A 25,475-nucleotide genomic window follows, 5' to 3' on the forward strand; every position below is an offset into this window, starting at 1 on the left:
CTTCGGAGAGGCCACGGTCGACACCAAAAATGACGCCAGTGCAGGTTTTGGGGCCAAGGTGTTTGGCGCGCACCCTGACGCCGCAAATCTCTTCCACGGCGAGGAGAGGAGCTATATCGGCTGTCGAATGGGCGTCGACGGCGTAAACATTGCGGTTGATGTTGACACGCACTGCTGTGACACCAGGAAGGTGGGATAGTTGCGCGGCAAGTGCGTCGCGCGAAGTGTTCTTAAATGTCCCTTTGTTTCCCAGAGGGAAATAGAGAACAGTAGCGGGCTTCGCCTTGTTGCACTCCTGAGGCCTTGGCGCTGAAAAGCGGCCAGTGGAGGGGGGGGCGATGTCTGGAGCTCCCGAAGGGGGTGCCTGTCTGGGCTTGGTTTGCTCAAAAGGACGGAAGGCGAGACGGCGCTTCTTCCTTTTGTCTGGTTTGCGACCTTGCTCTTTGGAAGGGAGAGCTTCGTTCTCGCCGTCTGAGGGGCGAGGGGGCGAGGGGGGATCCTGCTGAGGGGGGCCACGCTTGGCTTGTAGGTAATCTTCTTCAGAGAAGGCATCCACTATTGTGGGAGTGGAGGTGGTGAAAGTGTTCTTTTCTTTGGCTTCAGAACAGCTGATGCCAGGGCGAGGACTGGGAGGGGAAGTCTGTGTTGCTGCAGCGAGCTTCCCTTCTTGTGGAGGAGGCGTTTGGCTGCTCTGAAGGTGCGCAGTGCTTGGCTGTAGAGGAGGAAAATCCTCTTGGCCTTGAGGTGTGAGTTGTAGGGCCTCTATTTCTTCATTTTGGCAGTTCGGAGGTGGAGTAACGGGGTTCTCGGATGCACTGGCAAGTTGTGCCTGTGCATCGGTTGCCGCGAGATGAAGCGGTGATGGAGAGGCCTGAGAGGGATTCTCGATGGGCTCTGTGGTTTGGATGAAGGCAGGTGCCATTTCAGTGCCCTCGGCGCTCATAAAATAGTAGACTATTGTGTCTTCTCCACTTGCGGTGGACACGTTTGGAAGTGCAGCAGTCGGAGTGACGGGTGCTACTTGAGTAGTTGGCTGCGACTCGGCATTGAGTGGCTTGCGTGTGGTGGGACTTGGCTCAGTCTTGCTGTCAGCCTTGGGGGAGCGGTGAGCAGCAGAGAGTAGGCGACGAGCGTCGTCTTGAGACTCGATAATCTTCTGTGCCTCGACGTAAAGTTGTTGAAGCATGCGCGAGCAGCCGACGCTACCGGCGCGGCGGTGGTGGCGGCCGGGAAGCCGGGCGCTAGGAGTTGGAGGCAGCTTCTCCATGGTCCGTTGCGGACAACAAAAAAAAAGGGTAAAAGAAATTAAGAAAGAAAAAAGGACCCCATGGTGGGGTGAAAGGCGCGACGTTAAGGTAGGAGTGGTAATACAGCAGCGATAACGAAAGATGCTGGAAGATAATACTAGAAGAGTGGGGTGATGGCTGCGGGAGACGTATATAATTGCGTCCGCTCGTTAAGAGAGTAAGACAAAGAATTGCACGGACTGCCGTCCACGTGGGGAAGAGCGAGGCGGCCGCGCCGGGATTGGCCCGAAAGCCGCGCGGACCTCGCGGAGCAAGGGCGCGGCGCAGCCAATGAGAGGGGCGCGCGGCGTGCACTCAGAATGCTGGAAAGCGAGGCGCGCGCTGGGACGATGAAATGTCGTGCACCTCACAGTCTTGAGCGCAGGTCACACGCTCCAATAAATGTTAGCAGGTGACGCAGGGCTTTGATTTGGCTCCCACGGGAGCGTGGAGGGAAGAGAAGGTCGTCCAGGGTGGCGCACGGCAGGCCGAGGTCTCTATACCCCTGCTGCATGAGTGAGCGCTCCCGTGAGAACGCAGGGCACACGCACAAAATGTGGGTCATAGATTCCTCTGCACCGCACTGCGCGCACAATGATGACGGAGGGTCAGAGAAGCGGTGGATACGGTCGGCGGTCCACCCAGAGCCAGTGCGGAGGCGGAGAAGCAGGGCGTAATCCGCCCACGCGAGTTTGCGTGGGTCAACTGTTGTAAACCTGGCTGCGGTGGCCACTCGTGGGTCAGGGTGGAGGCGCCGAATGGTGCGTCGCAGGGTTAGTTTAGCGTTGTCGTAGGGGGGTGACCAGTCGCGACAGGGGCACTTTCGGATCGAGAGCGGCCCGGGCTAGTCGGTCAGCCGCCTCGTTCCCCTCAACGCCAACGTGGGAGGGGACCCACTGGAGAGTTATCTGGCAGCCGCGGGCACCGAGCAGATGAAGCTTGAGCGCTGTGAGCTGCAGCAGGCGAGAGCCCTTCTCGGGTTGGTGAAGGGCTTGCAGTGAGCTCCTGGAATCCGTGAGGATGGCTGCTTGGCTGACAGCCGGGTTGGAGCTGAGAATGTCGGCCGCGAGCGAGATGGCTGTCAGCTCAGCTGAGAGGGACGATGACGGCGTTCTGAGTCTGATCTGACGGACGGCGTGCAGAGCGGGGGAAATGCAGGCGGCTGCGGCCCGTCCCATCTCCTCGCTGACAGAGCCATCTGTGTACAGGAGCGTGTGGCCTGCGAGGTTTTCGTGCAGTTTCGCAGCGACCTCCTGCTGTAGGGCGCATCGCGGGGTGCTTCGTTTTGGAGATGACGCCGTGGAGCGAGGTGGATATGCTCGGCGGCCGATAAATATGCGGCGGCGGGAAGCGGGGCGGTGGTGGTGGTGGTGGGCCGAGCAGCTGATGAATCTGTTTAACAGCCTTGCCCATTTGCGTGCGGGACTGCGCTCTGAGATGTTTGAGCAGAGCCGCACAGGTGCCCGAACGCTGCATGCGCACTACGTGGTTCAGAGCAGTCAGCTGGGCGCGCAAAGACACGGGCCATGTGGCTGTTTCAGCATAGGTCGCTGCGATTGGCGAGTTCCGCGGGAGGCCAAAGAAGTGACGCAGTGCATTGCGGTGCGCCTTGTCGACTTGGTTCCACTGCGCTTGCGACAGGCCGAGTGGGAGGGCGTAGAGTGTCCTGGCAGTGGCGACCGCATCGTAAATGCGCAGGCAGAGCGCGGGAGAGCAGCCACTGCCTTTAGCGACGAAGCGCCGCGCGATGCGGGCACGAGGGCTGCCTGGCTGCGGATGGCTTTGAGCGCGGGTCCCCAGGTGAGGCGCGAATCGATGACCAGGCCCAGATAACGCACGCTCTTACGCCACGGGATACGCGCGCGGCTACAACGTTAACAATACAATACGGTGGGAGACGCAGACACTGATTCGCTGATAGAGGCGCGCGAGGGAGCCAATGGGAAAGGAAACGCTCGAAATCGAGGGCTGTGGGCTTAATGTCCATGCAATAGAAAAAGATAGTGATGAAAAGGGCCAGGGTGAAAGTAATTGGAGGCAAAGGAAGGACAAAATCTGGCCCAGAAGTGGGAAAGAGGAAAATAGTAGTAGTAAGTGGTTATTTATTGTGCATTTGATACGGAAGATAAAAGAATATTTGCTGCCCCGGCATCTGCTATCGCGACAGGAAGCACCTGAGCTGGGGCAGCGAAATAAAGGATAGCAGGCAGAGTGTAGAAGTGAAAGAAAAGTGATGAGGGGACAGTAGAAAGGACAGGGGGAGGGGTACACTTTCAATGAGGCTATTTACATATCTACAAGGAATAAATATACATATATACAGTGCGCACGCGCGTGGAGATATGCGCGACCGTTCTCAATCCTACGCGCGCGGCTACAAGGTTAAAAATACATATGTACAACGCGCACGCGCGTGGAGCTCTGAGCGAACGCTGCTCCGTCACACGCGCACGACAACCAGATTAAATATACATATATACAGGTCGCACGCGCGTGTTGATCTGGGCGATCGCTGGTCCATCACGCGCGCACGACACATAGCACAAAACAGCTGGAGTGGGGGCGTCCAGCTGTTCATCGTCCAAGGTAGCGCGCGTGGAACGTTCGCGTCACTGCACGCAGCTACCTGGCGGAGAACAGACGGGACGTCAAGCCCGCCTGTTCGAGGAAAACACAGAGGCTCACCAATGTTCGCTCGCGAGTGCGCGCACTGCCTTGCGGCCACAATAACATTGCGAGGGAGTCTGCCAGGATGCCCAGCGTCCGGTAGGCCGCAAGCATGTCGCGATGGGCATCTATGAGCGCGGTGCAGCGAAGTAGCAAGTGTTCGAGTGTTTCGTCACAACCACACCCGACACACGCTGCACTCGTCGCGAACCCGTGGCGCGCACGTCGTTCCCCGTTCCACACGCATCCAATTCGCAGTCGAAGGATCATTGCGCGCTGCGTCCGCGTGAGCGAGCGACAGCCGGTGACGTGATGAATGCGCTCACCTTCTGCGATGCGGGGATCGGGGTGCTGCCGTCGGAGATGAGTCTGAATGACCGCACGCACGTCCTCCAGCGCAAGAGGTAGGTTGCTGGAAGGGAGCTGGTGTGCGGCGGTCGCGAGATCGTCAGCGTCCTCGTTGCCGGCGATTCCACAGTGGCCGGGCACCCACTGAACGCGCACAACACATCCAAGCTGTGCCAGTTGCTCCCCGCAGGGAGGCGTCTGCAGCATGCAGACGTTGGTGAGTGGCGACACCACGGGGTTAACCCGAGCATCCGCAGGGACATCCCCGCAGGGGGATGATGGTGAGCATGCGTCACCACGGACCCGAGCATCCGCGCTTAGCCGTGCGTGGCATCGCCGTGTCCGGGGAAAAGGGGATCCTGGTGGTTGAGCCGATGCCGAGCGTTTGGACCCTTAAGGCCCCTCGGCGGAGGCAACACACCACTTTGGCCCCAGCTTCCTGTAGACGGCACCTCCGGCCTGACCCGACCGGGGGAAATCGGCAGTCGCCTTTTCCTGTTCTTCTCTCCATCTTTCACTGTCCTATCTCCTTTCTTACAGCTTTCCTGTATCCTCCTCCCTTCTTGGTTTTTCCTCTTTTTCCTGGCGGCGAGGGTTAACCGTGTGTGACCAACTACCCTGAGTTGAGTCATATTAGGTTATAGTTAAGGTGTACAGCTGGCGTGGGCAGGACTTTTTTTCAAGTTCCTGTCGCGTCCCCTTGTTGGACTCCATGGTGGGTGGCTGGCACCATGACCGAAAAACATCAAATTTTATGGCTCCCCCCCTTTCCAAACCAGATCGCCCTCTCAAAAGAGGGCGGACCGATGTGACAGCTGAATACATCCAGAAATCTAAAGTGACTTTCACCAAATTCCATGTGCTCCACAGCGAAGCAACAGATAAAACTGCCCGAACGATATCTCCATTCTTAGTAGCGAAAAGCCTGACCGACGCCTTGGGCACAGGTTACAAACTAAAAAAAATGCCTAGTGGCGACCTCCTTCTCGAGCTTAAAGACAACAGCCAACTTTTCAAGCTCTCCACCATATTGTCAGTCGGGGAGACCCCAATCTCAATAACTCCACACCGTTCCTTGAACAGTGTCTGTGGTGTCATTTCCGAAGCAGACTTTGTCTGCCTCACTGAGGAAGAAATTCTTGAGGGTCTCAGGGACCAGAATGTTACAAACGTGCATCGTATTAAAATAAGGAAAGACGACAAGGAAATCCCGACGAAACATATTGTTCTGACATTCAACTCTAGCACTCTTCCAGACTCTATCGAAGCAGGCTACTTGAAAATAAATGTACGTCACTACATACCGAATCCACGAAGGTGCTTTAACTGTCAAAAGTACGGACATAGGTCACAGAGCTGCCGTGGCCACAAAACGTGCGCTAAATGTGCCTCGAAAGACCATGCTTCCGAGAACTGTGAAGGAGCAGCACTCCGGTGCGCAAACTGCGAAGGTGACCATCCAGCATATTCTAGATAATGTCCTTCCTGGAAGGCTGAGAAAGAAATAATAACAATGAAAACAAAACAAAACATAACTTTCAGGGAAGCAAGACAACTCTACCACGCAAAGAACGCCTTCACGTTCTCGACAAAAACAAACTTTGCTGACGTGGTGCGCAGGGGCGGTGCACCACGCAGCACTCCGGGATCTGCCCAGGCCACCATCACGGAGCCTGTGGCAGGGCCATCCACGCCCCAGGCAGGGACAGCAAAGGCTGCCCTGCCATCTACAAAGCAGGGAGTACCGGCCCACAAGTCGGTACCCCGCAGGACTTCCCCCCGCCGGGGGAGGCCCGACACCAACACATCCGCAGCTTCGCGGTCCTCCAGCACCTCTGGTGAGGTGATGGATACAACTCCCACTCCGCCCGCTTTGCAGCGGCGGACCGGCTCTCTCGAGCGAAAAAAAGACAGAACCCCGGTAACGGGCCCAGAACAGTAAATTCCTTACGTTCCATTCCCACCCAAAAAAAAACAAACATGACATTTGTGGTTCAATGGAACTGTAGAGGAATGTTGAGGAACTACAGTGATATAACACATATTCTAGGGTCAGTGATGCCTCTAGCTCTATGTCTCCAGGAGACCAATCTTGGACCACAACATTCAAATATCTTAAAACACTATACAACTTTTAGGCGTGATCGCGAACATGCAAATAGACTGTCGGGAGGCGTCGCAATCATCATCCAAAGCGGCGTCCCGGCTCAAGAAATCAAACTGAAAACGAAACTTGAGGCAGTTGCGGTTAGCGTCATCAGCTACAAAACCATAACAATATGTTCCGTATATCTTCCCCCACACATCACATTAAAATGCCAAGATCTAGAAGGCCTGATCGATGAACTGCCGGAGCCATTTCTGGTAGTTGGCGATTTTAACGCTCACTCTCCGTTTTGGGGAAGCGAACGCTGTGACTCTAGAGGCCAAACAATCGAAGATTTTATACTTTCGAATAATGTCTGTCTTTTAAATACGGGAAAAGCCACATATTGCTGTCCAAGCTCAGCCAAAATGAGCTCTCTCGATTTAGCTTTCGCATCACCATTACTTTTTAACGATTTTATATGGGATGTTTTAAATGACCCCATGGGCAGCGATCACTTACCTACCGTCATCAGGCTCTCATCGTCCACTCCAATCATCCCCACAAGGCCACGGCGCTGGAAAATTCAGCTCGCCGACTGGTCACTTTTTACAAAAAGTGCCACTCTGGAAAAGGAATTTTGTGACGACCTTAGCACAGATAAAATTAATGAGAAGTTTACTGAATGCATAATATCGGCCGCAACACTCGCTATACCACAAACAACAGGACTTGCACAAAAGAAACACAAAGTGTGGTGGACAAAAGAATGCACATTAGCAAAAAAACAACAAAACAAAGCCTGGAGTGCTCTGCGTCGATATCCCACTGCAGAGAACCTACTCACCTTTAAGAAGGCAAAAGCCAGAGCGCGGTATGTGCGAAGAAATGCAGAGAAAACCTCTTGGCAGAAATATGTCTCCTCAATAAATAGTTCAATAACATCAAAGAAAATGTGGGAAAAAGTTTGTAAATTTACTGGTGACCATACCCCTTTCACACTTCCTCTCTTGACAGCACCCGGGACACAAACATCTTTAGAAGAACAGGCCAACATACTGGGCGAGTATTTTGCTGAGATCTCAAGCTCATCCAACTACACAAACACATTTCAGAAACACAAAGCAATAGCTGAAAAACAAAAATTTCCATCTGGAGCAGGTGTTCATGAGGATTATAACCAGCCTCTCACACTACAAGAATTAAATAAGGTACTATCTTCTGGCAAAAAGACAGCACCGGGACCAGACAACGTGCATTACGCTATGCTTGCACATCTCTCCGAGGCTGCTGTAGAGGCACTGTTAAAATTCTTTAATAAAATCTGGATAACTGGAAATATACCTGACGAGTGGAAAAAAGCAGTCATAATACCTTTTTCTCAAACCCGGAAAACCACCAACAAGTCCTAGCAGTTACAGACCAATAGCCCTCACCAGCTGCATTGCTAAATCTTTCGAAAGTGTAATAAACATTAGATTGACCTTCATACTTGAATCTCTCCCCGCAGGGAGGCGTCTGCAGCATGCAGACGTTGGTGAGTGGCGACACCACGGGGTTAACCCGAGCATCCGCAGGGACATCCCCGCAGGGGGATGATGGTGAACAATGCATCACCACGGACCCGAGCATCCGCGCTTAGCCGTGCGTGGCATCGCCGTGTCCGGGGAAAAGGGGATCCTGGTGGTTGAGCCGATGCCGAGCGTTTGGACCCTTAAGGCCCCTCGGCGGAGGCAACACACCACTTTGGCCCCAGCTTCCTGTAGACGGCACCTCCGGCCTGACCCGACCGGGGGAAATCGGCAGTCGCCTTTTCCTATCCTCCCCTCTATCTTTCACTTTCCTATTTCCTTTCTTACAACTTTCCTGTATCCTCTTCCCTTCCTGGTTTTTTCCTCTTTTTCCTGGCGGCGAGGGTTAACCGTGTGTGACCAACTACCCTGAGTTGAGTCATATTAGGTTATAGTTAAGGTGTACAGCTGGCGTGGGCAGGACTTGCTTTCAAGTTCCTGTCGCGTCCCCTTGTTGGACTCCATGGTGGGTGGCTGGCACCATGACCGAAAAACATCAAATTTTTATGGCTCCCCCCCTTTCAAAACCTGATCGCCCTCTCAAAAGAGGGCGGACCGATGCAACAGCTCAGTTCCTCACCAGAAAAGAAACGTTCCCAAAGTATCATGTTATTCATAGCGAAATAACAGAGCAACCAGCCAGAAAGATATCCCCATTCATAGTTACTAAGAGTCTGTCAGATGCCTTGGGCCCCGGCTACAGGGTAACAAAACTAGCAAGTGGTGACCTATTGCTCGAAATCAAAGATAACACGCAACATGAAAAACTGCCAAACATTGTGTCTTTTGGGGAGGTTGCAGTCTCTGTCACTGCACACCGATCCCTGAACACTGTCAGAGGTGTAATTTCTGAAAATGATCTTCTTTTGCTCACCGAAAATGAAATGTTGGAAGGTCTTAGTGACCAACATGTTGTAAATGTGCACCGAATAAAAATCAGAAAAGATGACAAGGAAATAGCAACCAAACACTTAGTACTCACTTTTGCCTGTAGCACACTCCCTGAATCTATCCAAGTTGGCTATGAAAAAATCCGAGTTCGTGCCTACATTCCAAACCCCCGTCGGTGTTTTAATTGCCAGAGGTTTGGTCATGGCTCCCAGAGTTGCCGTGGCCATCAAACATGTGCAAAATGTGCATCAAGAGAACATAAATCCGAGAACTGTCAAGCATCACCACACTGCACAAACTGCGAAGGCGAACACCCAGCGTATTCTAGGTCTTGCCCATCATGGAAGATGGAAAAGGAAATCATAACATTGAAAACAAAAGAAAACATTTCATTCAAAGAAGCACGTAAACGATTTTCACAGTCTAATCCATTCGCCTTCACAGCTAGGACAAACTTCGCGGATGTGGTGCGCAGGGGCGGTGCATCACACCGCAATCAGGCGCCTGCCCAAGTCTCGTTTACCGGGACACAGGCAGCGCCATCAATGCCCCAGGCAGGGACAGCGAAAGCTGCCCTGTCGTCTCCCAAAAAGGTCCAGCCGTCCCTTGAGTCGGCGGACAACCAGGCTACTCCCCGCCGTGGGAGGCCTGAAACCCGCACACGCACGGTTTCCTCGCGGGCTTCCAGCACCTCCTCCGAGGTGATGGATGTCACCCCTGGCACGTCCGTCCCGCTCGGGCGGCACAGCTCACTCGAGCGTCGCAAAGGACGGGCCAGAATAACGGGACCCGAAAAGCCAGAAACTTAGGTTTCAGCTCAATCTTTCCAAAAAAAAAAACAAGAAAAACAACAAAAATGGCTTTTTTAATCCAATGGAACTGTAGAGGACTTATAAAAAACTACAGTGATGTAACAGATCTTTTAATTTCACTTTCCCCAGTCATTTTTTGTTTACAAGAGACCAATTTAGGCCCGCAACACAAAAACATTCTGAAAAAATATCAAGTGTTTCGTTGCGACCGACAGCAAGCATGTCGGCTCTCTGGAGGCGCTGCTATCGTTGTTCAGAGTGGTGTTCCAGCTCGCGAAGTCAAACTTCAGACTAAATATGAAGCTGTTGCAGTCACCGTTCTTCATTTTAAAACGATCACAATATGTTCCATCTATCTTGAACCACATATAACAGTAACACTTGAGGACATGGAAGAACTTTTAAAACAACTACCAGAGCCATATCTTTTAGTCGGAGATTTTAATGCCCACTCCTCCTTCTGGGGAAGTGATCAAACTGATACTAGAGGTAGCATTTTAGAAGATTTTATACTGTGCAACAATGTGTGCCTACTCAATACAGGAAAGCACACCTATTGCTCTCCAAGTACTGGAAAAACTAGCCCCTTAGATTTATCTTTTAGTTCACCATCAGTTTTTACCAGGGTGTCGAACCGGAACCGAACCTGAACCCGAAACCGGAACCGAACCCGAATTTTTGCCCGAACTGGAACCGAACCGAACCCAAATTTTTTTCGCCATCTTGGAACTGAACCCGAACCGGAACGATTCAAAGGAACCGTTCCGAACCGGTTCGGGACTCGGTTCAGCCGCACATTTTGTGCAACACGGCATACGTTTTTTTTTTCAGACCAAATGGCATATGCCAGCGCGTAGATTTACCCAGCGAAAGCTGTCGGCGCTATGAAGTGCGAAAATGGCATCCAGTCGAAATGGCATCCAGGTCAACAACAAATCTGAAAGAAGTCTCGTTTCCAGGAAGAAAGCTAATTGGCGTTTCCGCAATGTGCTTTTGGTAATTCTAAAGTATTTTACGCCAGATAGACGTGAAATGTTGGATTTTATAGTATCCCCCTTTCACATGCTTACGTACAGCTTTACTCGAATTCTTAGCACTGTTTTAAGTCGTAAAGCACTGACTGAGAATGGTTTCATTTTTTTGTGTGTCGAGTACCATAAATATGTGAAGCATAGGCACAATGACCAAATCACGTTGTGCAACATTTTACTTTCTGAGGCATTCCTTGTCTCAGATAGCAGAGACCCCTGATGATGGCTCAGTGGCTGTGGTGCTCGGCTGCTAATGCCAAGGTCGCGGGTTTGATACCGGTGGCGAGGTCGCATTTTGATAGCGACGAAATACAAAAATGCGTGTGTGCTGTGCGATGTGAGTGCACTCTGAGGAACCCCGGCTGGTCTACGCTAATCTGCAGTCCTCCACTACAGCGTTCCTGATAGACTCCGCGCCGCTTTGACACGTTAGAACACACATAATACTATTATTACAGAACAGAGAAACGTACATGTTTTCTTTTTAAAGAATCCGAATATTCTTTGTTGCACGCGACGGAAATCAGCAATGAAAGGCGGGCATGTAGCAACGGTACGATACTTAGAAAAAGAAAATAGTGATTACACAAAGAGGCAATGCGGAAATACATGCGCTCGCTGAGATGTGAAAAAGGCCTCGAAAGGTGGTACTGAAATGAAATGTTACTGCGATGAAGTGATTTTCTGTTATGTCGAATGTCGATGCACTGAAATTGTTCTGTTTATATAAAAAAAATGACAATCGCTAGCGGGAAGCTTCGTCACGCTACTCTCGGACTACTGTATCTTGAATTCTTACGGGCGGCTTATATCTGCCTCTGCCGCACATGAGGGAAGCCAACAATAACCGAAACCAAGGAGCATAGGGGACGTACTTTTTTAAAAGTATTTTCATCATTACGAGCTTGAAGAGTAATTACTTTTAACGATAATTGTTTAAACTGAAAAAAAAAACACATGCCGCCAATAGGATCCGAACCCTTGACCTCCGAATTTTGCGTCTGGTGCTCTACCAACTGAGCTATGGCGACGATTTTTTCCTTTATTGCATGGAAATAGTGCCGAAAAGGAAAATCGAAGTAAGTCCATGACACAAAACACCAGGCTGTGTAATACGAGCCCACCATACCCCTGCAAATCCCCACCTCCCTAAACATCAGAGGTCTGAGAGGCACACCCATGCATATACGTAGATAGGAGAGCCAGCAAGACGGCCCTTTCAGGGCCACATATACTCCCCTCACCAAAGGGCACTACCCACGGAACAAAAATTTCGATGACCGCGTTGATTCGGCGGTGGTCCATCATACGGCTCTTGAGACTAAACAGTCAATCACACGGCACAACACAGTTTTTCTCCACTGGCAAAAAACGGGTACTAATCCGTGTGATTTCAATGTCCTTCTCAAGTGTACGTTCGCCGTAATTATGTCCCAGAAGAACGTAGCATCATTGCACAGAATAAAACAATGGTCAATGGTCTTTGGCGCATTGCGGAGGTGTCAATTTACCGTCCATGACACAAACATTCTCCTCAGCATGAACATCAGCAGCACCGACGCTGCCTGACAGGCAGCGTCGGTGTGTGACGTTTAGAGAAGAACGTTTTTGCAGCAGAAGAAATAAATGTACATTCGCTTAACACGTTTTAAAGCCATGATATTAAGGAACTCCAGAAAAGGTTGCCGATACAACAGTGCAGGAAACAAATACCCTGTAAGTACATGAGTCGTCTGCCTTCTGGTGAGGCTACACAGGTAGTCCAAAGAAAAGCGCACAGTGAGGAAATTTAAGATGTCCGCTACTTACGCGCGGCACCGACGACTGTCTAATTTTTCGTGCTTTCGGGGGTGCAACCGGGGTATAGTGCAACCGAACCATCAGAGTGTTCACCAGTGCAACCCTCGTCCGTAGCGGCGGACGTAGTGCGTCCTGTGTTACCGCGAATGCCACATAAAAAACGTGGTCGAACGGTGAGGGCGGAAGCTGTGCGAGAACCCTCGCTTCCGGTTGTTTGTGTCTGAGGCGAGAGGATTAAGGTTAGTTCACATGCAAGCGAATGGGCGACTGAGCGGCGCGTCCCAGCTAAATTTGCAATTTGTTGGAACCTCGCCGCTCACCACCGCGACGACTCAAAAAGAAGTTTTTGCACCGCGGCGTCAGGATTCATGAGCGTTTTCGCGTTCTTTTGTGGAACGCTTTGCGACGGCACACGTGCAGCATTGACAGCATTCCACCTCAGGTAGATCGGCTGCAGGTAGATGGGGCATTTTAGAGCGCAGCTATTATGCGCCCGTTCCCGCGTTCTGCGTCGCAGTCGGCGTAGCCGGCGTAACCGGTTGTCGAAGTAGCAGAGCGAATTAAACGCCACCTGGAAGGTGGCTGCTACGGGAAGGCCCCAAGAGTGGCTAGCAGCATAATACACCACACGCCAGGTAGCGTGGGATGGGTTGCGCTCAAACTTCGCATTACCAACAATTGCAACCGTCTGTCAGTTTTTTGCCAGTGAGTGCCCCGATGTGTGCCCACCGAATTGTGCACGCGTGTGCATACACATGCTTAAGCGCACGCATGCATGGACACGCGCACGCACGCACGCACGCACGCGCACACATGCGCACACGCACACGCACACACACAAACACACACGCACGCGCGCAAACGCACGCACGCAAACGCGCACACGCGCACACACGCACGCGCACGCACACACACACACACACACACACACACACACACACACACACACACACACACACACACACACACCACGGAAATTTTTGAGAAAGGAAGAAAGGAGACTAAACTCCTAACGCAGTAAAGAAACCAGCTACAATATTCTAATCCTGAGTGGCAATCGATCCAGTGGTGGCGGGCGCAACTGAGAAGCTTCGTGTACTGATGCCTTAGGTTACTTGGCCATCTTCGATGATTATTTTTATTGTTGCCTCATGAAATATCAGGAACCTACCTGACCTCGTCTCGCCTTACTGGACTGGGTCGAATTCCGCGACCTCGGAATACGGCCTCATGCCACTATCACTCCCTTGCTCAGCCCGCACATAAAAATTCTTGAAGGCGCACACGCCAAGAAAGGGCGAACAGTCAGGAGGTTGAACTTTCGCAGCATATACGATTTTAGCTTAAATGAACTGTTCTCTGAAGAGTGATCTCGCCAGAAGTGGCGATTGTGCGTGCTTATCAAGCATACAGCTTCTTGACAAGCTAAGCAGTCTTATTAACAGGAAAAGTTCACATGGAATTCCGGTGTCCTTCATTACTGGCACAAATCTTATACTGCTGAAGTGAGCTACGTCTCATACGAACGCAGCGTCACAAATAATTTCGCTATTCAATAGTTCCTTCTTGCTTGCAGATGTAGCAATTCACTGATCATGGCACAAACGTCTGCTTCGCTCGATGGCATGTCCTAACACGCAAGGTTGACGTTTGAAGTCTAAGAAAGGTTTCTGGGGCCTATTGAATGTACATCCTCTGAACTCGCCTTTCCTTTCCGGATATCAGTGTTTTCGTCGCGATCGTTGCACAAGAGGCGGGGGTGTGTTCATTCTAGTTGCTTCGGGAATACCATGTGTAATGTTAGACTCTTCTACTGTTACGGAGTCCTTGTTTTGTAAATTAAGATTATCGAATGGAAAAAGCCTGAAAATTATGGTATTCTACCGCCCACCTGGTTCATCGCGAGCAGAATTTGAGCACCTATCAAGTATTCTCGACACTGTTGAAGGTGATCCTATCTTGTTGGGCGGTGACTTCAACCTCCCTGGCATAGACTGGTCAGTCAGTTCCCCGAGAGACAGTGCTCAAGGTTCCTTGTACTCGACATTTTTCGATTTAATTGATTCATTCAGGTTCCATCAGTACATTCATGATGCGTCTCGAAATGATGGCTCTGGGAATATTCTTGATCTATTGCTGTGTAATACCCCGAACGTTATAACAGATGTTAGAGTACTGCCGGGAATAAGTGGTCACAATATAGTGATAGCCGACATTTCTATTGGAAATGTGTCAGTCGCAAAGAAACTCGCGCGAAAGGTCTATGTATTTAGTAGGGGAAATTATGACAGCATTAACATAGAGTTAGAATCATATTTTTTGGTTTTCGATACTTTGGCTGATGAACTTAGTACTGAGCAGTTATGGACCATTCTAAAATAAAAACTCTTACAGCTACAAGATATGTTCATCCCCACGCAAACTATATCTCCTAGAAGAGCTAAAAACAAACCATGGTTCAACAGCCAGTTACGCGCTCTCACGAAAAGAATAAAGCGAGTTTATCTGAAACTTAGAAAAAGGCGTTGCCCTGGGAATCTAGCTGAACTAAAAAGGTTGAAATTTGAGTTTAAATCGCTAGCAGGAACAGCGAAACTTTCTTACTTTTCTTCACTTGGAGACAGGCTGGCACAGGATTCGAAGCAATTCTGGAAACATGTTCGCAGTAGCGGCAAAGATGACTGCTCCGTACCAACGATAAAAAGTGGTGATACGCTCATTGAAGACGACGCATGTAAGGCTGACACCTTTAGTAAATATTTCTTGTCGGTATTTACTTCATCCCACTCGCGAGCTTTACAGATTCCAGCAAGTGCTGATCTGATGCCCGAAGTTATCTTTAGTACAGCAGGAATTCGCAAGTTATTGCGCAATGTGAACCCGTCGGTTGCAAGCGGCCCAGATGATTTCCCATCAGCAGTTATCAAAAATTGCGCTGATACATTGTCATTGTATTTTACACTATTATTTGAAAAGAGTTTGCAAGAAGGCACTCTGCCAAAAGACTGGAAATTGGCTCGCGTTGTGCCCATCCATAAAAGTGGACCGAGAAATTTGGTAGAAAACTATAGGCCAGTGTCTCTAACAAGTATAGCTTGCAAGACAATGGAGCATGTAATTTACAGTTCTATCATGTGTGGGGATACACATGAATCCCCTGCCCCATTGTAACGGCCGCGCGTAATTATCACGCGATGCTATGCGCGCGCCGGTCGGGAGGTTTTGCGAGGGAGGGCACTCTCGCCACCCCCGCTTCCTTTCGCTCCCAGCCGCGGAGACTTTCCCTCTTTCCCCTCTTACAACGGAGAGACCTCCTCTCCACAGCCCGGGAGGAGACGCGATTCTCCCGAGGTTCGCTGGTCTTCTGGCGGGAGCCGTGCACACGCACGGATCGGAGATCTGCCACGGAGACCGCTGCCCTTATCGCCCGGCCACCGTGTGTGACTTGACCGCCGCGGGCCGTGAGCGAGGAACCACGCGAGGTGAGCGGAACCTACTTCCCCCACATTTTTGCGTGCGTTCTGCCCTTTGTGTTTTCCACCCCCGTACGCGAGCGGAACATCCTCGCTCGTTACGGCGGTTGTATTGTTGCTGCTGCACTGTATTGCTCGGGAGCAATAAACGCTCCTCCGAGTAGCATACTCGTGTTTGTCCCCTCTGGCCCGAACCCGCCGTGGTTGCGACCTACCGCACCGCGGGTTGGGGGTCACAGCTCTGACTGCTATGCGCGCGCCGGTCGGGAGGTTTTGCGAGGGAGGGCACTCTCGCCACCCCCGCTTCCTTTCGCTCCCAGCCGCGGAGACTTTCCCTCTTTCCCCTCTTACAACGGAGAGACCTCCTCTCCACAGCCCGGGAGGAGACGCGATTCTCCCGAGGTTCGCTGGTCTTCTGGCGGGAGCCGTGCACACGCACGGATCGGAGATCTGCCACGGAGACCGCTGCCCTTATCGCCCGGCCACCGTGTGTGACTTGACCGCCGCGGGCCGTGAGCGAGGAACCACGCGAGGTGAGCGGAACCTACTTCCCCCACATTTTTGCGTGCGTTCTGCCCTTTGTGTTTTCCACCCCCGTACGCGAGCGGAACATCCTCGCTCGTTACGGCGGTTGTATTGTTGCTGCTGCACTGTATTGCTCGGGAGCAATAAACGCTCCTCCGAGTAGCATACTCGTGTTTGTCCCCTCTGGCCCGAACCCGCCGTGGTTGCGACCTACCGCACCGCGGGTTGGGGGTCACAGCTCTGACTGCTAGGGCTGGCACGCTGGTGCTAGAGAGCGACAACTGCTTCTAGCCCTTTGAGCGTTACTACAAGAATAGACCCCCATATTCTTGGCGCCCAACGTGGGGCCCGAACCCACGACCCTGAGATTAAGAGTCTCATGCTCTACCGACTGAGCTAGCCGGGCTCTGTTGTCGAGCCTTGCCTCTCGGTGCGGCTGCCTGCTGGCGGGGGAGGGTGTTCTCCACAGGCCACTCGTTCCCTCTGTCAAAGTAGGGTTTGAGATCACAGACATGCACTGGCCCGCTGGTCGGTCTTAGCGTCAAGTCCGCCAGCCTGTAGACGAGAGAGGAAAGTTTCTCCCGAACTACATATGGTCCCGTCCATTTCGGCGCCAGAGAAGCAGAAAACCGCTTACTGGCATCGCTCAGAACGTGACTGCGCCTCAACACCAGGTCACCCGATTTGTAGTGAACTTCCCGGTGAGAGCGGTCATACTGCGCTTTCTGCTGGGCCCGAGCAGTGCTCAGATTCCGGCGTGCTTTGTCCAAAGCCTCCGTCATCCTCGCGCGCAGCCCGGTCGCATAGTCGGCGCGTGCCGACCAAGCAATCGGGTTGTCGCTGCGAACCTGTAGAGTAAGTTCTAACGGGTTCGGCAGCTCCCTGCCAAGGTTGAGAGCGGCAGGTGTGTACCCAGTCGAGCGGTTCACGGTCGACCTGAGAGCAAACCCAATCTCGGGGAGACAGGTGTCCCAGTCGATGTGCGTCTCCGCAAATGCAACGAGCATGTGCTTGATGTTGCGGTTCACGCGTTCCGTGGGATTCGCCTGGGCGTGGTACGTGGTTGTTCTCCTGTGCTTAATGCCAAGGGCCGCACAGGAGTCCACGAAAAGTTTGGCAGTGAAGTACGATGCATTGTCCGTTATCAACTGCCCGGGGTAGCCGAATCGCGTGAACACCTCGATCAGCTTCCCCATGATTACGCGTGCCGTCAGCTTTCGAAGTGGGAACAGTTCCACCCATTTGCTGAAATGGTCTGTGACAACGAGCAGATATTGGTTTCCACTCGGAGTCCTGGGGTAAGGTCCCATGACGTCACAAGCCGCAATTTGCCAAGGACCCTGGCTATTGATCGGCTGCATGAGCCCAGGTGGGCGTCCACCACGTGGCTTGACCCTTTGGCACACGTCGCACGAGCGGGCGTAGCGTATCGCATCCCGCTTCATGCCAGGCCAGGTAGCGAGGCGGCACAACTTGAGGTAAGTCTTAGGGCCACTCGCATGCCCAGCGATGCACGTGTCATGAAAGTAGCGTAAAAGTGCTCCTCTCAACGTGCGTGGAATCACCACCTTGAAGGACTCGTGTGTATCCTTCTCGGAGGGGATGTATCTCAGCAGGATGCCATCGGAGTCGAGCAGATAGGAATCCATCGCGCTCACAGCATTACCAGCTGTGTTCGAGCGCCCCGCACGGACAACAATACCAGTTGCCTCCATGTGCGCCGCGGCCGCGCCGCCCGGCTCCCTGAGCCCGTCGAACACTTTTCGACAAAATGGATCCTCCCGCTGTGCCTCCAATAGCTCCCTTCTGCTGAAAACGCTCACCACTGAACTGATGCCTTCAAAGTGGTTTACGCTTTCGCCCTGGGAAGGCGGGGTGTCCCTTCCCTCGGGGCGTTGTGTGAGCTGCGCGGCAGTCGCGCTGCTCTGGCTGTCGGGCGCGGCGGAATGGGCAGTGTTGTTACTTCCCAAGCCGTCAACGGGCGCGCGCGAAAGTGCGTCCGCCACCACGTTGTTCTTGCCCCTCCTGTAGCGCACGGTAAAGTCGTAACGCTGGAGGAGTAGCGCCCATCGCGCTAGGCGTCCGGACGGCTCGCCTAGGCGTCTCAGCCAAGTGAGTGCCATGTGATCAGTCTCAATCACGAAAGCGACTCCATCGACATAGTAGTCGAACTTCCGCAGAGCGAAGATAATCGCGAGACATTCTTTTTCTGTCACGGAATAGTTTCTCTCTGCGGGAGTTAATGAGCGGCTGGCGAACGCCACCGGTCTCAGGCTACCTCCGTGCTCTTGAAGCAGGACTGCTCCTAAGCCCAGGTCACAAGCGTCCGTGTGGATCACAAATTCCCTGTTCAGGTCAGGCAGCCTTAGCTCTGTGGTTTCCGCGAGCGCGCAAGTGAGATGGCGTAGTGCCGCCTCTTGCTCGGGTCCCCAATGCCACTTCACACCTTTCCTTAACAGCGCTGTTAAGGGGGCTTGCAGAGCTGCGCAATCTGGGATAAACTGTCGATAAAAGTTCGCCAGCCCCAGAAAGCGTCTGAGTCCGCCTATATCTGCCGGCGACGGGAACTGCAAAATAGCCCGCAGCTTGTCTTCGCACGGCAGAAGGCGTCCTTTGTCTAGCGTAAACCCCAACAGTGTTATTCGGGTCGCCGCTATCTGGGTCTTGTTCGGGTTCAGAGTGATTCCCGCAGACCTCAGCCTTTCCAGTACATCCCTGAGATGGCGTAAGTGCTCATCAAAGGTTTCCGAATACACGACAATGTCATCCAGGTAAGCAAGAGCGTGGTGCCACCTTGCATCGCCTAGGACACGGTCCATCAGACGCTGGTACGTCGCGGGCGCGCCGACCAGGCCGAACGGCATTCGGGTAAACTGGAAAAGTCCCCTGTGACAAGTGAAGGCAGTTTTCTCCCGATCACTGGGGGTCATCTCCACCTGAAAGTATCCTCTGCTAGCATCGAGCGTAGTGAAGTACTTTGCTCCACCAACATTGGACACTATCGAGGGAATGCTCGGAAGTGGGTATGCGTCCTTCCGTGTCACCTCGTTCAGGCGTCGATAGTCCACACAAAGGCGGGTTGTTCCATCCTTTTTAGGCACCAGCACCACTGGAAACCCCCAGGGGCTGTTTGATCGTTCCACAACGCCTGTATCGAGAAGCTCGTCCAGTGCGTTATCGAGCGCTTTCCTCTTAGCCAAGCTGACTGGCCGAGGATTGCACTTCCATGGAACAGCGTCGCCTGTCTCAATTTTGTGCCTAACCAGCGTAGTGCAGCCAGGCCGCTCCGTGAATACGGCGTCGTACTCGTTTAGGAGCAGAGACAAACGCGCTTTTTCCTCCCCCGACAAGCTGTCTGAGTTGTCCAGCAGCGGGTGGGGAGGCCTGCATGCCGCCGCGGCACAGAGTGCAACCGCAGGGGGGACAGGGGGTCGCGCGGGAGGAGGGAGGTTCCCTTCCGCGCTTTTCCTCTCGACGCGGTCGACAGGCTGGTTGTTCAGCCGAGCCGAAGGCGTTTCGAGGCTCTTTTTCGGGCGATCGTTGCGTACGTCTGCGCGCGAAGCATCGGAAAGCGAATGTGCTCTCGACGCTTTTTGGGGTTGAACGAAAGGTTTCAGGGTGCCACATGCTCGCTCCCTATATCCTCCGTTGCAGACGTCAATAACAATGCCCGTCTTGGCGAGGAAGTCTCTACCAAGAATAATTGGAACCGACAGGCCGGGGAGGTGAGCGAAGCGCTGGCGCCTCACTCTTTTCTCCCACCGCACCACAAGCCGCGCGGCACCGCTCGCGTGTGCAGTGCCGCTGGCTAATCGGAACGTGAGGTTGCTCGCTCGCAGTCGGAGTCCGTTCCGACGGAGATGCTCACATACCTCGTCGCCAAACAGGGATGCGCTTGCTCCTGTGTCTAGCAATGCCATGAACTTACGTTGTGCCACTGTAAGCTCAATAAGCGGTACTGGCGTGTCGCTGGGTGGTTCCAAACGACAAGCCAGCGGGGCTAGGAGTTCGTGTGACTCACTGAGCACCGCTGTTGACGCCGCCGGTTGCGAAGCGTTGCTCACCGGCGGCCGCGTTCGTTTCCCGAAAGCGCGTGCTCTCGGTTCACGGGGCGTCTGCACTCCCGGGCGTAGTGCCCTCGTTGGTTGCACCGGTAGCAGAGGGTATTCGGCCATTGCCGGGCGGGGCAGTTGTCGCTTCCCGCCGGCTGACCGTTCCTCCCTGCCGGGCCTACCGTCGCAGTTGCCCTTTGGTCTAGCGTCCTCGGGTCGGTATGTCGGTCCCGATTCTGCATACCTTGGCCACGCGCAGCGTGTGCTGACCGCATAGCATACGTGTACGGGTCGAGAGCTCGGTCTGACAGTTCCCAACCGTTTCTCAGTTGCCCGTCACTGAATGCAACCATTTCGGCTCCCCGGGAACGGTTTCGAAAAGTGTCTCCGTTCCAGGCGCATCGCGGCTCAAGTGCCTGCGACGCTGGCGGGGGTGGCCGATACGCGCGGGAGGCGAGTATGTCCGCCTGTATGCGCTTGGCTGCCGAGGCGAGTTCGTCCAAGTCCCTGAACGGTACGCCTCGTAGGTAGGCTGCGAAGGTAGGGTGCGCTTGTCGCGTGACACGCTCTACCTTCTCGCCGTTCGAAGCTGAGGGGTCTGCAAAACGATAGAGTTCGTCCATCACCCTCACGTACTCAAGCAACGATTCGTCCGGATGCTGAGTACGCAGCTCCAACTCGCGCCGCAGACGACGGTCGTAATCTGCGGGCAAGAACTCCTCGCGAAACCTCGCTCGGAACTCCTCCATTGTGCGAGACCGATAGCCAGTAAGGCGGAACCAGCGGGCAGCCTGATCAGTCAGTGAGATTGGCACGACACGCGCCAGAATCTCGCCATCGGAAAGCCCTGTCGCCTGCTGGTAGGTCAGCATGCGCTCAAGGTACTCGTTGGCACTGACAAGATCATGGTAGCCACCGTAGCTGGGAAGGTCCACCCTTAGCCTCGGACTCGCCGCTGGAGCGGGTGTTTGCAGGTTGTTCTGCACGATACCCGTGAGGCTCTCTATGAGGCGCAAGGCATTGCGCAACACAGCCTCTTGGGCCTGGCCAGGTAGTTCTGGCTGAGGGCCCAGGTGGGATGAGCAAGATTGCACGTGTCGCGCCATGCTCTCCCTACCTGGCGGAATAGCGCTTGGCGAGAAGTGCCTAGCGTCGCCGCTCGTCTGAGCCGGTGTGTCGTGTGAATCACCGCTCGGCTCAAACGATATAAGATCGCAGGGGCTAGCGTCAGCCTCTGGAAATACACCTGCAGTAGTTGTTACTGCCGTGCCAAGATGTTGCTGCTGAGAAGCCGTATTGGACAACCACAGCAGGGACTGGATGTCAATCCCGCTCGCCGCCATGGCTAGTCTGTGTGTCGGCAGTCGCTCACACAGACACTCGGTTTGTCACACCTCTGGCCCCACGTTGGGCGCCAAGAATATGGGGGTCTATTCTTGTAGTAACGCTCAAAGGGCTAGAAGCAGTTGTCGCTCTCTAGCACCAGCGTGCCAGCCCTAGCAGTCAGAGCTGTGACCCCCAACCCGCGGTGCGGTAGGTCGCAACCACGGCGGGTTCGGGCCAGAGGGGACAAACACGAGTATGCTACTCGGAGGAGCGTTTATTGCTCCCGAGCAATACAGTGCAGCAGCAACAATACAACCGCCGTAACGAGCGAGGATGTTCCGCTCGCGTACGGGGGTGGAAAACACAAAGGGCAGAACGCACGCAAAAATGTGGGGGAAGTAGGTTCCGCTCACCTCGCGTGGTTCCTCGCTCACGGCCCGCGGCGGTCAAGTCACACACGGTGGCCGGGCGATAAGGGCAGCGGTCTCCGTGGCAGATCTCCGATCCGTGCGTGTGCACGGCTCCCGCCAGAAGACCAGCGAACCTCGGGAGAATCGCGTCTCCTCCCGGGCTGTGGAGAGGAGGTCTCTCCGTTGTAAGAGGGGAAAGAGGGAAAGTCTCCGCGGCTGGGAGCGAAAGGAAGCGGGGGTGGCGAGAGTGCCCTCCCTCGCAAAACCTCCCGACCGGCGCGCGCATAGCATCGCGTGATAATTACGCGCGGCCGTTACAATGGGGCAGGGGATTCATGTGTATCCCCACACATGTCGCACCTCGTTAAACATAATTTACTTAACCCTGCTCAGCACGGATTTCGCCAAGGTTTGTCTTGCTCTACACAGTTGGTTGAGTTGACTTATGATATCGCAGTTGCTATTGATAAACAGAAAGTTATTGATTGCATTTTTTTGGACTTCCACAAGGCATTTGATGTTGTTGCGCATGATCTCCTTGACTCTAAATTACGCAGCTACAATTTGAATGAAAGAGTCATTGTATGGATCTCTGAATACCTATCCCTACGGCAGCAGTGTGTAGTTGTTGGTGGTCGCTCCTCGAACTATGGTTCTGTCACTTCAGGCGTCCCCCGGGGCTCTGTTCTGGGGCCACTTCTTTTTTTGTTGTATATAAATGATATTAATGCTGATGTTACTTCTTCGTTCAGAATGTTCGCAGACGACTGCGTGATTTACAGAATTATAGATTGTTCACTTGATGTGCAAAGCCTGCAAGACGACTTAGATAAGATAGCCTTGTGGTGTAATAATTGGGACATGACTTTGAATACTAAAAAGTGTGTACACGTCACCTTTTCGAGGAAGCGCTCCTACCCTGCTTATATCTACACTATAAACCATGCGGCCTTGAAAAAAGAACAGAATTTTAAATACTTAGGCGTTTATCTTACTGCTGACCTGAGGTGGTCAAAGCATGTTAATTACGTCGTAAAGAAAGCTGCTGGTATGTTAGGTTTGTTAAGAAGAAATTTCAGCCACCTTCCACAGCATTTAAAAGAACAGCTATATTTTACTCGCGTCCGCACAGTACTCGAATATGCATCAGTGTGCTGGGACCCGCACACACAAGAACTTATTGACAAATTGGAAAAAATTCAAAATAGGGCAGTCCGCTTTGTACTTGGAAACTATTCCAGGACACTCAGTATCTCGGAAAGCAAAAGGAATCTTCAGTGGCCAGAACTTAAAACTCGAAGAAGAAATCTGAGATTAAAATTTTTGCATAATATTTTCTATTCCAAGACTGGCATAGACGGATCAAATATTTGAAGCCGCCTTTCTATGTCTCGAAGTGAAGGGACCACAATTTAAAGCTTCATGAATTTCCTTTTAAAGGTGACGTACTCCGTTATTCGTTTTTTTTCTGCGAACAGTTCGCGAATGGAATGCTTTGCCGCCACATATTGTTAATGTTCTACCTAAGGATGTTTTTTTTCACGCGTTAAGTGCATGATTTTTTGTTTTTTTGAATGTGAAAGTGCCCCCCTGCTGTAATGCTGAAAGGCGATGCAGGTACCAAATAATTAAAAAAAATATAAGGCCGTCAAGAAAGGCTAGGTAAAGCTGCACGTAGAAGAAGTAATGAGCGATCAGAGCTTTTGTCAGCTGCCTTCTGGAGAAGCCGTACAGGTATTCTAAGGAAAAGCGAATATTTAGGAAATTGAGTGTGTCAGCACAGAATTCCGTCGCGACTATGTACATAAAAGACAGATGATCACTTATTCACCTAATAAGCACAGCTGCCAGGAAGCGATGGTTTTCGGTTTCGAAAAATAAAAATCATGAAACAGGTTAGTGGACAAAAACTGCACCAAAGACTCATCATACTGTATCAAGGTAGTATGAAATTCTGTCCTCGCTTGGGCTCCCATTGAAAGCGCCCCAGAAAAGTAACAACAACCCTACGAATTTACGGTCCTCCTCTTGCAATGCACCAATTGCAACGTCGCATCGCATCGAAACGCAACGTCGCATCGAAGACGTCGCAAGTTTGTGTCCGTACAGACACGAAGTGCCCCCAGCCAATGCAAGCCTGCTTTTTTATCATACTCTTTTCATCAGAGCAAGAGACAGAGACGCCATCAGCATAGGCCAAAATCTTAATTTTACACTGTACAAGCTACAAGCTACAAGCCACAAGCCACGATTTGCTGTGTTTTTGAAGAAACTGAGCTATAGGTGGTCGAGACAAATAATGCGAGTTACAAAGGCAATGTAGAGCAGGTGATGAAAATAAAATATTTCTGGTAAACTCTCTAGATATATGCTGCAAGTGTACCAGAGTGGGAAGGTGACTGGCAAGCCGCTTTTGTGGTGACAGAAAGATGTCTTGGCTGTATATACCTGCCTGACGGGGACTCCGAAACTGCTGAAGCTGAAATGTTTTGTAGATGAAAAATCCGTCAGCTTTTCTTTTTATGTATCTCATCAGAGAGTCTAGTATACATAGCCGGTGTACACTAATTCTGAGTTCATTAGATTTCGCGGCTCTTGCGTAAATTTAGATCTTTTTGCCGCGGACAGTAAAACATCTCGCAGTGAGCAAATTTTGCAGTGCTGTTTTATATGCTGATATCACAAAGAAAAGTAAACAGCAAAACATGGTTGAATAAAAACGTACGTTCAGAATTTTTTATAGCCTGAACCCGTTTGAACCCGTTTGAACCGGTTCGACGCTATCCGGAGCGGTTCGAACCGGAACGGAATGTCGCTCCGGAGCCGAACCCGGAACTGAACCCGAAAGGTGTGAACCCGAACCTGAACCGAACCCGAAAAAATTCCGGTTCGACACCCTGGTTTTTACAGTTTTTAAATGGGAAGTCCTGGACAACCCTTATGGAAGTGACCATTTGCCAGTAATTATCAGCATACCATCGTCACCTTTAATCATCCAAAGTAAACCTCGCCGTTGGAAACTACACTTAGCCGACTGGTCACTCTTTCGAGAAAAGGCCAGCCTGGATAATATATACTCCGATAGCCTTAGCGTTGACGAACTGAATGAAATCTTCACAACCTGTATCATAGCTGCTGCGCGCCTAGCGATTCCTCAGTCCTCGGGAGTGGTAAGACAAAACCACAAGTTCTGGTAT

The 25,475-nt window shown here is 52.2% G+C and overlaps 2 protein-coding genes, 1 non-coding gene and 1 pseudogene across 3 annotated transcripts in view; all 4 read right to left on the reverse strand.

Annotated features, from left to right (window-relative positions):
• Nucleotides 1–1,445: 1,445 nt before the first annotated feature.
• On the reverse strand, nucleotides 1,446–3,807 carry LOC149338385 (uncharacterized; annotated as a pseudogene).
• The window catches only part of LOC149338386 (uncharacterized), a 28,592-nt gene continuing 6,667 nt past the window's right edge, over nucleotides 3,551–25,475 (reverse strand). The window contains exons 2-3 of the mRNA XM_089547635.1: nucleotides 14,467–14,476; nucleotides 3,551–4,481 (exon numbers count right to left, since the gene is read on the reverse strand). Coding sequence (XP_089403761.1) covers nucleotides 3,909–4,481; nucleotides 14,467–14,476 — 583 coding nt within the window. The 3' untranslated portion in view covers nucleotides 3,551–3,908. The remainder of the gene's footprint in view (nucleotides 4,482–14,466; nucleotides 14,477–25,475) is intronic.
• Nucleotides 16,824–16,896, reverse strand: TRNAK-CUU (transfer RNA lysine (anticodon CUU)). Its single transcript has one exon. It is a non-coding gene; the product is annotated as a tRNA-Lys (tRNA).
• On the reverse strand, nucleotides 20,400–21,648 carry LOC149338388 (uncharacterized). The gene has a single exon (XM_089549990.1). The coding sequence runs from the start codon at nucleotides 21,646–21,648 to the stop codon at nucleotides 20,551–20,553; it is 1,098 nt and encodes a 365-aa protein (XP_089406116.1). The 3' UTR covers nucleotides 20,400–20,550.

This window comes from Amblyomma mixtum, chromosome 6, assembly GCF_055824585.1.
Source record: "Amblyomma mixtum isolate Tamu chromosome 6, ASM5582458v1, whole genome shotgun sequence".
In the NCBI taxonomy this organism is placed as follows: Eukaryota; Metazoa; Arthropoda; class Arachnida; order Ixodida; family Ixodidae; genus Amblyomma; species Amblyomma mixtum.

Coding starts and splice junctions, on each gene's coding strand:
- LOC149338388 (XM_089549990.1), bottom strand. CDS start 21,648: ATGGCGCGACACGTGCAATCTTGCTCATCCCACCTGGGCCCTCAGCCA.